We start from the raw sequence: 14,743 nt of genomic DNA on the forward strand, positions 1-14,743 counted from the left end.
TTACATTTGGACAGCATTGGATAGATTGTGGTGGTCCGGTTCATTGGCCTGCTAGATCGCCGGACCTATCATGCCTGGACTTCTTCTGCTGGGGTTAAATGAGGACATTGGTGTACGAGACCCCTGTTGATTCAGTTGAAGACCTCGTCGCTCGCATCTCTGTAGCTGCCGGGGAGATTCGAGACACGCCAGGAATCTTTCAGAACATTAGGGATTCGACGCGGCGGCGCGGTGAAGCATATGTGACTGCTTCTGGTCGAACTTTAGAACGCCTTCTGTAGCATGGCTTTTTGACAATGTAAAACTTGTCATTAAAATGATTTCTGTTACACTAACGAGTTGCTGTTTCTGTTCTTTTTCTATGCTTCTTTGTTCACGCGACCTCCCGCACGACGAAGGCATTTCGGACCCTGCAATGCTATGTGATTCTGATTCGTCTTTGTGCCCCCTACACCTGCAAGTTTGTCGCACTGGTAGTGAATCACCCTGTATATATAAAATAGGGAGGAAGGAATGGCAAAAGCATTACAAACAAGTAAATAAGAAAAAAAATCATGGGGTAACAAATATCCAGTCAAAGGTAAGTGCATCACAACAACCTTATGATGGCATGTAGAAAGGCCAGGAGAATGAAGATTAGCTAAATAGATAATTGAAGCAATAACAGGCCCAGAGGCTTACCAAGAGGAGATGGGGGATCAATTGTCTCAAGAAAGAACTACAGGAAGAATAATGCTTACTCTGGCTAGGGCTAAATAGGAATTAGGTTAGCATGGAGGAAAATGGTGACCTATATACTCACTGAGTGCAACAATAACAGAGTTGGATGATTATTTTACTAATCATATACACTGGTTCAACAATGACTAAGTTTTTGATAAATTTATTTTCCATTTGTTTCATATTAAATAACATTTCTTATTAGATATTTATTAATATATAATGAGTGTATTATTAGATAGATAAATTTTTTGGTGTTTTCTGCTTAATTTTTGAAATGAGTGCTCTTAAATATTTCAGCTGTAACTTGATATAAATATAAATTCAAAATCCTTACTCTCTTAGAGTTGCAACTATCCTCCATCGACTAGGTCCGGCTAATGAATCAAATATCAGGATACATGGCCTATTCACAAGAAGAATACATATATTTCTGGTTTCATTTTAAATATTACATTAATTTAAATTATGAAACTCCAAGTGGAATATATAACAAATTTACTTCATCAAAAAAAAAAATAAATAAATAAAATAAAAATATCAAGCTTTATAATTTCTTTCTTGATGACACACACACACACACACACACACACACACACACACACACACACACACACACACACACACACACACACACCTATTAAAGTAGTAGTTACATATGCAAATTAACTAAATAAAATATATGATACTAACCAACAATCATTCCATAAAGATTCAAATCAAATATGTATATAGAATCGGATTGCATTTAGTATAACTTTTCACATTAACCCCAATTTTTTTCCTTTATATTTTTTATGGATTTGACATGTTTACCAATTTTCAATATATCTGAAATACACCCTGACATAATGTCAAAAGCCACAGACTGCACAAACTTTTGTAGTCAATTACAGGCACAGTACTCCTAATTTACATTGAGAATGTGTTCCTGAAAAGCAGTGCAACATAAAACAGAATGATGTATGGTAAATAAAAGCATGACGGGGAAAAAAAAAAAAAAAAACCCTAGACTATTTTAATCAGTAAATATATACATTAATACAATCAGACATTTCAGGACTCACTGGCTAATTTATTTATGGTTAAAACTGGAAAACTACAATTTTAAGCTTTACATTAGAATACATTGGTTTACATCAATCCTATTTTTGACAGCTGTTGGATACAAAGAGACTAGGTAAGGAATCTTGGGATTGCCCGCTTCAATGAAGGAGATCTCAGTCAGGTTGGCAACAAGGTGCTTGTAGCACAACTGGGAGATGCCCTTTCTTTGCAGCAAGCCATGTCAAGTGTCTAGGTGGAAGAGGCAAGGTTGTGGGAGCTGGCTGGCTGCTACTCTGTCAATGAAGAGAAAGCTACGGTTTGATGGTCTTTGGTTGGTGGCTGGCTGTTTGGGGGGGGTTCTAATCCCTGCAGTTAGGTCAGGTGTGTTTGGACTCACTTTACAATGCTACTGTTCTTGAATATGGCAACAAACCTGGTCCTGGAAGAGGATTATTCAAGCCAGAGGAATGGTCAACCAGCCAGCATTTTTGTTCACTGTATTTTTATATTCTTTTTATATGTGGAAAGAGACTTCTAGTCTCTTTCCACATATAAAAAGTAGTGGTGCATGAGACTGTGGACTTTCAGAGTCTGAAATTTTGAATGAATTTGTTTCATATAGAATGGTAAGCGGTGTCACTTTGTTATAGGTTTCTATATCTAGTGTGGTTGATGAGATGCATTCACCAATTCTTGTTTGCAATTCTTTAAATTTCTGCCCAACATAGCTGGGAGGGGGAAGAGTGCTGGAGGAACATGGGAGTTGCTTTAGTTTCTTGTCTGTTTAATGTTAACACATTTTTTTGGCTAATCTGTTTATTGTCACCTCTTCCTAGATATTCACGCCTATGTCACCTATTCCTAGATATTTACATTTATGTCACCTCTTCCTAGATATTTAGGTCTATGTCACCTATTCCTAGCTATTCACTATTCACAAATTCAATCAGATACAGTCAGCCCTTGTATAACACGTGTTTGCACTACACGAATTTGATCATACACAATTTATAAATAGGGGAATGATATCTTATATAACACGAACCGAATCATCGAAACTGAACACAACACGATAGGAATGAAGAGAAGATTCTGAAAATGTATTTATGGTTTTTATATCAGTGAAGGGGAAACACATTTCACCATAATAACGTAAAAACCAACACAATTCCAGCAATCGGTATAATCGCAAATGCAATTAGATCGAGTTTACTACCAGTTTATAACAGATTCCACTAGCAGAAACGCAACTGGAAATTGTTTTATGGTAGTAACCCCTAGAAATGTGCATTAGTAAAATGTGAAGTGTTAATAGTGCATCTCTGCCTTTACGGTGTTGTTTATTCAGTTGCTACATGTGCCCAGCTTGTTTATGTGTATTAAGCGTGCCTCCTCGTTTTGTAATTGTGCTTTATTCCCTAAAAATGAGTAAAATACTTAAAAGGTGTGAAAAGGAAGCGTCCTGGTGAAGACACTGCAGATTCAGAGAGAAAAAGAAAAGCAATATCAATAAACACAGGCGGACTGGGTCAAAAATTCTTATCCGGGTAAATTTATAGTGGCCTCATACTATTGTTTATGGCCAAAATCACACCGGCCTCCGGCCCACCGGGGTTTCTCCGGTAAGGCTTATGGCCAGTTTGCCTCTGTCGATAGAGAAAAAATATGAAATTGTGAAACGCTGAGCAAAATTAAAGACCATGTGATATTCCACGTGCTACAGACCTAAATGAGGCAATGCCGAGAATTACAAAGAATGCAGAGAAAATAAAAACATCTTTCATAGCAGGAATAACTCAAAGTGTAATTAAAATCCATTAGATTAAGACACAAAGAACTGGAAGAGATGGAATGGCTGTCATCTGTTTCGATAGAAAATCAAGCAAAAAAACAAGTTTGCTTACGATAGAAGCAAAAGCATTAACAATATTTTATTACGTAATAGTCGTAATAAAATACGTAAGTATTTTATTACGATTATTTATTGTGTTTGGTAATGTTTTGGTTACAAATGTGTGTTCAATCTTGGGTGGTCGGCACCTAACCCTATTTTTTGCATAGGGCCTGTTGTTTATATTGCACGAGGGTTTCTAGGAACACAACTATTGTTCTATACGAGGACTGACTGTACATTCTTCTTCATAGGGTATTGACTCTAAAGAAGGCCATCTAACTGTGAATTTCTTGCTTCATGGTTTCAGGTGTGCAGACCTTTAATGCCCTTAGAGTTAATCCCTTAAATATGTTTTTTTTTTTTTTTTCTTTTTTTTTATGGAGTGGGTAGTTAGAATAGTATGTCAAAACTGATAAGAGTCTCTATGGGTTTTCAGGTACATAGATGTGCTCAGCCAATTACTCGAGATATATTAATGTCAAAGAATGGGAGGGTTTTGTTAACCTATTCAACGAAGAATATGTAACTGTCTTGGCAGTTAATTTGGTTGTGAAACTATATAGGTCCTATCAGTGTAGTTCAAGCTGCAGAAATGTTGTTGACAAATTCCCAAGCCCACCACAGTCTTGGGGCTTGGAGGTGGCTACAAATGGGGAAGGGGGAAAGGTTGCCCAGTGAGAAGACTCCCTAACCACCAGGCCAGGTTTTGATCTGCCTAAACTTCCCTACAGGTCTTGCTGAAAAGGTACCTTTGTGAGTTTTATACTGGTGAAAATATGGATGACTTTTAAATTGTTGGTTTAAGTTATTTGAAACTTGTTTAATCTATTTTCTTTTCATTCAATAGTCTTTTAAGGAATTTAGTCTTTTTTACAAACTTTTTATTGGATCTTTTTTTTTTTTGAAGGATACCATACATGTTAGTGTTACTGAAGAGGGCAAAAATAATTTTCTGTTATAAACCACTTTATCCAAGGAGCCTCTTTCTACAAACTTTCCACATAAAGTTATTACAGTGAACAGAATCAGATTAACCATCTCTCTGGCTCAGATGACTCTTTCCAGTACTAAGTTGACCACCACAATTCAAGAGAAACAACTGCACCATACCAGCAACAGGGTAGTAACATCATACAAGGAGTCAAAACATACCCTGGCCTGATGAAAGAGTTCAGAACTCCCTTAACAGTCAGCTCTCTTGACCTCTCACTTCCAGATGCTCGGCATGTCTTGTTGCAAAGAAATGGCTTCTCCTGGTTGTGCCACAGAAACCTTATTGCCAGACTAATAGCAAGGTACTCGTGGAGAAGTCAGCCTTCTAACTCCTCCAAAGCCAGCAATCCCAAGATCCTCACCCAGTCCTTTTGTCTGACAGTTGCTAGTAATTTATCAATGATATCGATGAAGGTATATCAGGCTTAGTGTAGAAGTTTGCAGATGATACAAAGGTTGGCAGGGTTGTTAATGACAGTAATGGCAGTGTGCTATTGTAACAGGATCTAGAAAATTTGGGCAGTGGGCTGAGAAGTGGCAACTGAAGTTTAACCTTGACATGCAAAGTACTGCATATGGGTAGAAGTAACCCCAGAGAAATGTACCAACTGTGTGGTACTACACTTAAGGTAGTAGAAAATGAAAAAGACCTGGGAGTAATTGTGCAGTCAGATATAAAGTTTTCTGAGCAATGCAGACAAGCTACAAGAGCAGGTCATGGGGGTTTTGTCAATGATATACAGGAATTTTGCTAGCAGGGAAAAGGAGGTGATTGTCCCTCTGTATAAGGCAATGGTCAGGCCATGCCTTAAGTACTGTGTACAGGTCTGGAGGGCTCATTTTAGGAAGGATGTAGATTTGCTTGAGCGTGTACAGAGAAGGGCAACAAGATTGGTGAGGGGAATGAAGGGAACCTCTTACCAAGAAAGGCTTAAGTTCTGCAAATTGCAGCGGCGGGAGACTAGGAACCTGCAAGGTGATCTGATTGAGGTGTATAAGGCCTTGAATGGGTTGAGCGTGCTGAATTCTGGTGGGATTCTTCCACTTGTTCAGATTACAAACCTCAGGGGGCATAAATTCAAATTAAGGAAAGACAGATGTAGAATAGATCTGTCATTTGTTAATTTGCCTTTAGCCAGTGGGTGGTTAATTGCTGGAACAAACTTCCATCTGTCGTTGTTGATAGGTTAAATAGATTTAAGGAGGAATTGGACAAACATTTAGAGGGAATGGTTGTGTGAATTTTTTTTTTTGACTGATGCTGCATAAGCTCATACACTGCTTTCTTGCATCACATGCCACTGCCACTACTACAATATATTGACTGACATGTGGGTGTGACATGTGGTGAAATGATTGGTGATGTGCATGACAGACGACAAGATACTGTGTAGTCATTGGTTGGCAATTATGGGGTGTATTTATGAGTAAAGAACAGTGCATAATTAGTTTTGTAATGAATGGTAAACAGATAAAAGTAGCAATGAATCTTTTAAAGATGGAAGGAATTTGTAAGGAAAATGAAATGTTGCTTGATTTTTTGATGAAAATTAAATTAATAAGACTGCAATTGTAATTTTAAGTGCAATGATTATTTTAAACTAATTGAATCACGAATAGAGTCGTGGAAAGTTCTGGAATTTTAAAAAATGTTCTGCACGAGTTTCTTTATTAAAACAGTTTTATGGAAAATACAAAACTTCCATTAATAAAGATAATGTGCATTATATACTTTTGGTCAACGTCTGGAGATTTCGTAAGTAACATCAATTGACTTTTATAAGAAACTAAGAGATATTTGTGAATTTCAGTTGTTAAAAATCCCATTAAGTTGGGTGCATCGGAGAAAACTATTGGTAAAACCAAAGGACGAAATTTAACTGCTAAGAAGAAATGGGTGTTTGGAGTATCTTAAAGAGAATCAAAATTCGTGTTCATGAAATTTATAAACAATCGGAAAGCAAAAACTCTTACGCATTATTCGAAAAGTAGTGAAAAAAAAAAAACAAAAAAAAAAACAAAAAAACAAAACCCACTCCCTATCATCATAACAGATGAATGGTGTGGATATAGGCATATTACCACTTTAGAAAAAAAAAGAATTACAAACATTTAATGGTGAAACATAAGTAACATTTTGTAGATCCACATACAGGAACGCATGAATAACATTGAAGTCCAGTGGAAGAGACTAAAAAGTGTGACTAAAAGACTAAATGGTAGCTGTAAAGATATGTTGTAGATCACATGAATGAATATATGTGGCATGAAATTTATGGGAAAAATCATGAGATACTTTTCAGAATATTATTAATGAAATTGTGAATAGCTATCGAGGGACAACTATATGAATTGCATTCATGAAATATATTCCCCCCCCCCAAAAAAAGCACTGTTCCGTTCATTTTTACGTTCTTTATTATGTTTTTTCTCATTATTAAAAGCAGATTTTTGGAGTTCATGAATGTTTTAACTATATTACTGAATTAGTTTTATTATTTGTTATATTTCAATAACCTGACCTTGAATGATAGGTTAGAAAATAATAGAAAAGGTTTCCTTATATTTTCCTAACCTAACCTTAAGGTTAGGTTAGGAAAATATAAGGAAAAATTATTAGGAAATAATAGGAAAAGAAAGATTCTTTATGAAAATATAAGGAAAAATTATTAGGAAATAATAGGAAAAGAAAGATTCTTTATGAAAATATAAGGAAAAATTATTAGGAAATAATAGGAAAAGAAAGATTCTTTGTATCTTCTTCTTCTTCAAGAGGAGTGTTTCCATTTACAATGGGTTTCCTCAGCCTATAAGTTATTTCTTGTTAGGAATTTTTTCCCGCCATAAAGTGCAGTTCAAGGTGTCTTGGTCGGTTAAGCCTCGGGCTGTCATTCACTCCCGTACTCCATCCATCCATGTCTTCCTAGGTCTTCCTCTTCTTCTTCCAGGAGGTATCCATTCCAGGATAGCCTTTGGATATCTGTTTTCCTGCATCCGTTTTACATGTCCATACCATGTTTGACGCTTTTCTTTGAGGGTGTCAATAATAGTCTTTTTCACTTCCATTTTTTCCCTTATGTCTTCATTCCATTTTCTGTCTCTTCTAGAAGTTCCTGCTGAGCCTCTCCAAAAATCCATTTCTGTGGAGAGCAATTTGTTTTCCGCTCGCCTATTCAATGTCCAGGTTTCCGATCCATACAATAGAAGACTTTGTACAATCGTTTGAAATATGTTTCTTTGTTTTATTTAGGATATTTTTGCTCCACAGAACAGAGTTTAACATGCCGATAGCCTTTCTGCCGTCTGTAATTCTCTTATTGATCTCTGCTTGGGATGATCCATCACTTTGATCATGAAGATTGATCCCAAATATTTGAATTTATTGACTTGTTTGATTTTAAAACCTGCAATATTTAGAACGAGTCCTGGCCCTGAAGACAACATTTCAGTCTTGCTAAAATTGATTTTTAGACCCCACTGTTTATATTCCTCAAACAATTGAAGACATGCATACTTTACATCTTCTAAGTCTTGTGCTATCACCACCTGATCATCTGCAAAAAGTAAATTGTGAATATAGGTGTTCTTATTAATTGGCAATCCCATTTTATTAAATTTTTTTGACCAGGATCTTAGGCAGATGTCAATATAAATTTTGAAAAGTGTTGACGACATGCAACAACTTTGTAATAAGCCTTTTGAAGTGTGGAATTCAGGTTACAAAGCTGGTCCTACTTTAATTCTGCATCTATTATTCCTGTAAATTGCCTTAATAATGTTAATCAGTTGTCCATCAATATTTGCCTCTTTCAGTGCTTCCCATAAGAGTTTTCTTGGAACACTGTCATACACCTTTTCAAGGTCAATGAAAATCATAAAGATTTTTTCCCCTTTTGATTGGTATTTTTCAAGGATCTGTCGTACTGTTGAGATATGATCTATACATGACCTCTCAGCTGTAAAACCACTTTGTTCTTCTGATACCTCGATTCGGGCTTCTAAACGGCTCCTGATCCATTTTCCAAGGATCTTTAACAGTGAGTTCAGGACGCATATTCCTCTGTAATTTGAACAGCTTTTCCGATCGCCCTTCTTATAAATTGATGTAATATATCCTGTTATCATTTCTTTCGGTATTTCTTCTCCTCCTCTCAGTATACTATTTAACAGTTTTTGTATCAGAACAGCCACTCCTCTTCCTCCATATTTCAGAAGTTCCATGTAAACTCCTCCACGTCCAGGTGATTTGCCATTCCTTCCTTCCTTCCTTTAGCAGGAGTTTCACTTCCTTAACAGAAACTTTTAAGCCAGAGTCTTCTAAACCAAAATCCTCCATCGTCTTGAACTCTTCCCGGTCTTCTTTTAAAAGTCCTTCATAGTACTCTGTCCAGTCTTTCAAAGGTATTAATTGCAAACCAGCATTGTGTTTATTCTGTTTTCTCAAGTCTTTAAGGACCTTCCACGATTCTGCTGATTGCTTGAAGCCCAATTTGCTATTAATAGTTGCGCATTTCCTTTCCCATTCTTCATTTTTAGCTTCTACTACCAACCGATTGGCTATTTTCTTTTTTTCAACATAAATGTTCCTATATGCCTCATTCCTATCACTCAGCCATTTCCGATATGCAAGTTTCTTTTCCTCTACAGCAGCTCTTACTTTCTCTGTAATCCAGGTCTTTTTTGGTCCTTGGCTCTTCTTTTTGCCTAGGATTTCATGAGCTATTTTTTTAACAGTATTTTTTAAATATTCGTAGATTTCTTCAGTATTACCTTTTATCTCTATGTTAATTGCAGCATCCAGTCTATGGATGAAGTTGTTTCTAATGCTGTCGTCCTGGAGTAGGTCAATGTTAAATTGATCCATTTGTAGCATTTCTCCTTCTTTGCATTGTTGGTTGTCCACACATATTTTCTTAATCCAGTTCCACCTCAGTGTTGTTTTAACAAGAAAATGGTCAGATCCACATTCAGCTCCTCTATAAACTCTGACATCTTTCAATACCTATGTCCCTGAATGTTTTGAAATAATGTAATCTATAACTGATCTAATTTGTCTTGTCTCCTGTGACCAAGTATATTTATGGATATCCTTGTGTTGGAAAAATGTGTTGTTTATTCTCAAGTCAAACTGTTCACAAAGATTGCATAGTCTATCTCCGTTGTCATTCTTCTCTTTCTCTCCAAATCTTCCAATAACTTTGATATTTTGTTCAGTTCCTACTCTTGCATTGAAATCTCCCATTAGAAATATCTCTTTGTTCTTAGGAATTTTTTTCTATTAGTTCTCTCAGATCCTCCCAAAATTCATCCTTCATGGTATCGGCGGTGTCATTAGTCGGGGCATATATTCCCAAAATACACATTTCTCTCCCGTACATTTTCAGTTCCAATGAGATCATTCTTTCATTAATAAATTGCCAGTTTTTGATGTTGTGTCTCAATTTCTTTTTAACAGCAATAGAAACTCCTGCTCTTGCTCTTTCACTCTTATCAACTCCACTCCAAAAATGGTAGTATTCTCCCATTATTTCCTCTCCACATCCCTTTTTCTTTGTCTCTGATAACACAACGTCTAACTTGAATTTTTGCAGTTCATCCGAAAGAAAGTTTCTTTTAGTTGAAAGGCCTTGAATATTCCAGCATCCCAAAATCATAGTCCTTTTCCATTTGCCGGGTCGTTTCCGAAAGTGCAGTCCATTTTCATTTTCACTTGTAGGTCATTTAGCATTTGTATATTTTTTACAGTGAACAAGGAGCTAGCCCATTGCAGCAACCCCCAACCTGGAGGGCCGGGGTATCTCTCTTAGTCTGGCCCCTACCCTTTGACCTGTCCGGCTTGGGAGGCCCTACCAGTAGCTAAGCTACTGCTGACTTAGCTCTCCAGGTCATCGGGACACGCAAGTCCCCCCCCCCCACAGCGACAAGGTGGCGAATACCGTATATATTGCAAATAGCTATTGAGGTATTGATTGACAATACAATGTGTGTATCTGTGCAAGTGTCTTTAAAAATAAACAAAAATAACAACAAAATAAAAATACAGTAATAAAAAAATTTATATTTTGTGAATAAACAATTTATCCACTAGTCCACCCATGATTCTAAAGAAAAAAGATCAGGTTATCCCCTCCACTTCAGGAGGGGTTCAAGCTCCCATGGGATTCAAGTGGGGTAACCTGCCCTTTTTTCACCATTATGGAAAGCATTCATTAGGGCAAGTTATCATTGGGCAAATGACTATTAGTGCTTCTGAGATTAGGGCAAAAGTACTTCACCTGTGTAAACTCCAGAATCTATTTATTACTAACAAATTGTATAGCTTCTCCCCTGCTTTTTCAGTGATTGTAATCCTGATAATACTCCATCTCAAGAAACACCAAAAAAGTCACACTAACCTAACTTAGCACCTTCAAGCTCCAGTATTTAAATAAAGGTAGCCTGTGCAAGATGGCATACAAATATTAGAACAGGTATGTATTTGCTCAGTTGAGTGATATGCATCTTGCATACATACTGTGAAGTGTAATGGATGAGCAGCTGCACAACAGTTTCCAAATTGACAGTGGCTGCATCACTCCACTTTTTCATGCATTGACAAGCTTCTATGTAATCAGCCGAGGAATGTTGGAAACTGGTTGTAGAGGAAGAAATTTTATTTTCTTGATGCTAACCCTTTCACCAGCACTTGCAAAATTGTGGGAAATGTTGTGGCTAGTGACTTGCTTGTGTTGTACATGCTACATGAGCAGCAGCTTCATCCTCTCCTTGTACAGATGGCATGTAACTTGAATAAAGAAGACTGTTGACATCATCTGACTTTCTGTCAGTGTTATCTTAATGTACTGTTGTGAACACCTACTTTCTCAGAAATGTGTTGTTCACTGACGAGAACATATTTGTGAGGGATAGCACCTTCAACTTACAAAACAAGTCTGTTTGGCAGGAGGAAAACTCCCACGTGACAGCTGCTGGAGGACACCAACTTTGATTTTCTCATAATGTTTGTTGTAGAGTAGTAAACGATTACCTCATCAGGCTGCATGTCCTTCTTGCTTGATAGATGTATATCACAATTTTTCAGACTGAACCCTCTCTCTATTACTGGAAGATGTTCCTCTGAGTATCTGCCAGAACACAAGGTTCCAGCATGGTGGTTGCCCTGCCCATTTCAGCATGGCAGTATATTGCAACATACCATAAGAAATGGATTGAAAAATGTGGCTCTCTGTCACAGCTCCCTGGCCTGATCCAACAGATTTCTTTTTATGGAGATACTTCTAAATACTACTATATTATGAAGCACCTACAGAACAAGAGAAAGACCTCCTCACCCAGAGCACCATTAATTCAATTAAGAACAGCTAGTATTTTTGAATACAAGATCAGTCAATGCCATGTTGATTTGATGCAAGGACATTTAAAACTTTTGCATTCCTACTTTTGGTGCTGCATTTTCCAATGAAGTTTCGACCAGGGATTGAGCACAAATCTGGATTGGAAAGTGCAGAAACATTTTTGGGCTTTATTCTCATACAAGAATTAATTAGCCTCTGGTGAAGGTTGCTTGACAAAAATATCTGGTTTTTCTTTTGTAAATTTGGAAAAAAAAGTTGTAAAAGTAGGGTGATTCCCCCCTCCAAGGATTAAAATCTGAAGCTGCATATTTGTATTCAGGAAGCAGTGAACATGTTAAAGACAGCTAATTACATTCACTGATTCCTGTACTTCAGGGCATACTACCTATTAAAAGGACCTTTTCCCATCACTTCAAAAACATAAAAAGGGCTACAACTTGGAAAAGAGGCTTTTCTAGACACATTGATATGAATATTTTACTTATTTTGGTATATAGAGCTTACTATAATTTTATTGGTATAGTTTACCACCTATATATTTTTAATTGCTTCAGGTTAACAAGCCCAAATAAGTGATCATTCTTTGATCGTGGTGGATGAACAAATAGGACCCTTTACAAATGCCCTCTGCATATTTCTGCAAAATTTCATAATTTTTCACCTTAACTTTTGCAGATGAAAAGTTAGGATAAAAGTGATGAGTGAAGACAGAAAAATAAGTGGAAAACAAAGAAATTTCAAGTGACAAAGAATAAGACAAATTTTATAACTAATAAATAATGAAATACAGCAACCAATTTATCAATAATGAATAGTCAACTATATGCAAAACATTAGATTTTGTGATACAAATCCTAACAGATGTTATCTATGTGTATAAATGTGTTGTGATGTGTGTAATCAATGGCAGGTTAATAATTTCTAATGTAGATTACATTTACATGAACAATGTGAGATCATTAGGCAGAGTGAAATGGAATGATATGATTGCCAACCTCTGTGATAGAAATGCTGCTCAATTACAAAGAACACTTACACACACATGACAAAAAATTAGTCTGGTGTAATTTTTAAATTATTAATGCATAAACCCTATTTAGCATGAACTGATTCATGAATTCCTGTTGGTAGGAATTCAACCAGACCCTAAAATAATTTATATCGATATTAGACCATTTTGAAAACAACTGAGCCTGTAATTTATTCAGGTTTTGTGTTTTCACTTTGCATTCAAGATAGTCCCAGACATTTTCTATAGAGTTACATCTATGACTTGGCTGGCCAATATAAATGCCTTACAATTCTCTTGTGTTTTCTGTGCCAGTTTAAAACATCATAGTCCCATTAAACTGGACAGCTGTCATCCTGGAATACAGGCATATTCTTCAAATGTTCAGCAAAAGATAACCTGTCTAATCCTGGTGGTATTTCAAATAGGGAACCATTTCATAATAGTTAAAACATCCTCAAAGCATCAACTGATCCAGTGGAAGCTTGTATGACACCTAGCATACAGGCTGGATGAAATCCCTCATTGTTTCTCCAGTGAACTCTGTGCCCTGCATCATTAGAGTATAGAAAAATTTGGATTTGTCAGGACAACATCATAGCTTTCCAAACATCAACAGTCCAGTTTTTTTTTTTTTTTTTTTTTATAATCATAGCTGTTAATATTGTTTTTTTTTAGAAAATCTTACTCTGGATTTTATGCAATTCTCTCAGAAATCAGCTGAAGAGATCTTTGGTAAACTATGCTTTCTGGTTGATTTTAACTCACACCTTTCCTTAAAAACTTATTACTGTTCTTTCTGAAACATCAGAAGATTCAGCTACTTCTTTAAAAGGATATCCTTTAGACCCCATCTTCAGTCACAGATGGTACACCTAAATAGAGAAAACGGTTAACTTTATACTCTAATTTTAATGTTTTAAGCAAACTAGAGCAGCAGATACAAGTGTTCAATCTGTTATATGCCCTAAATACCACAAGTTATTAATTTTTTCTACAAAGAGTAGTATTAACTTTTTAGAATTTTTTTAAAAATGTTTATAAAAAAAAAAATACAAAAAATTGCCACAGTCATTGTCACATGAAAGGCCATGGGCAACATTCTGTTTAAGTCTGCACAGATTATGATAGCAGGTTTAAGGAAAAGAAATGCCAATTATATGTATCCATTTTATTTTCATAATAAACAATTCATAAATAAAAACGTACTCTCTGCTTTGATCAAAATCATCTGCATCTGCAAATTTGGATGGTGACTCATCATCTTTACAGTTATTAAGAAAAGGATCTTCAGTATCATTTAAGTTATGTGCAGCTGGAAAAAATGATTCCTGTTGCTCAGTTTCCATAGCATCGTCTTTACCTGTTCCATTGCTGTGCATTTCTATACATAAAAAACAAAAACAATTATTATCAGTTATCCAAACAAGAAAAAGTGATACAAATAGTGCAAGGCATCAAAACAATTTATCATGGAACTTACACACAAAATAACTTTAATACTATTGCTGCTGTACAGAATTAGTCATATGCACATGAAATTGATATTATGTATAATTTTTAGATTAATGTATATTATGTGAGACTAGATTAAGGGTATACTATATACATATAAAGTAAAACCTCATTAACTGGAAGTTCAAGGAACCAAAATACATCTGTTTCGATTTAAACAGCAAGTACAGAGCATGTCAATATTTTAATCGAGAAAAATTTGTCAAGTAT

At 35.9% G+C, this 14,743-nt stretch overlaps 1 protein-coding gene across 2 annotated transcripts in view; it reads right to left on the reverse strand.

The window, feature by feature from the left end:
• Positions 1-14,743, reverse strand: part of LOC150081272 (sentrin-specific protease 6-like) — a 369,847-nt gene that overhangs the window by 17,409 nt on the left and 337,695 nt on the right. For both annotated transcript variants that reach the window (XM_090379581.1, XM_090379580.1), the window contains 2 exons: positions 14,228-14,402; positions 1,058-1,126 (listed from right to left, as the gene is read on the reverse strand). In XM_090379581.1, coding sequence (XP_090235707.1) covers positions 1,058-1,126; positions 14,228-14,402 — 244 coding nt within the window. The remainder of the gene's footprint in view (positions 1-1,057; positions 1,127-14,227; positions 14,403-14,743) is intronic.

This window comes from Mastigoproctus giganteus, chromosome 8, assembly GCF_048544385.1.
Source record: "Mastigoproctus giganteus isolate SK-2022 chromosome 8, ASM4854438v1, whole genome shotgun sequence".
NCBI lineage: Eukaryota > Metazoa > Arthropoda > Arachnida > Uropygi > Thelyphonidae > Mastigoproctus > Mastigoproctus giganteus.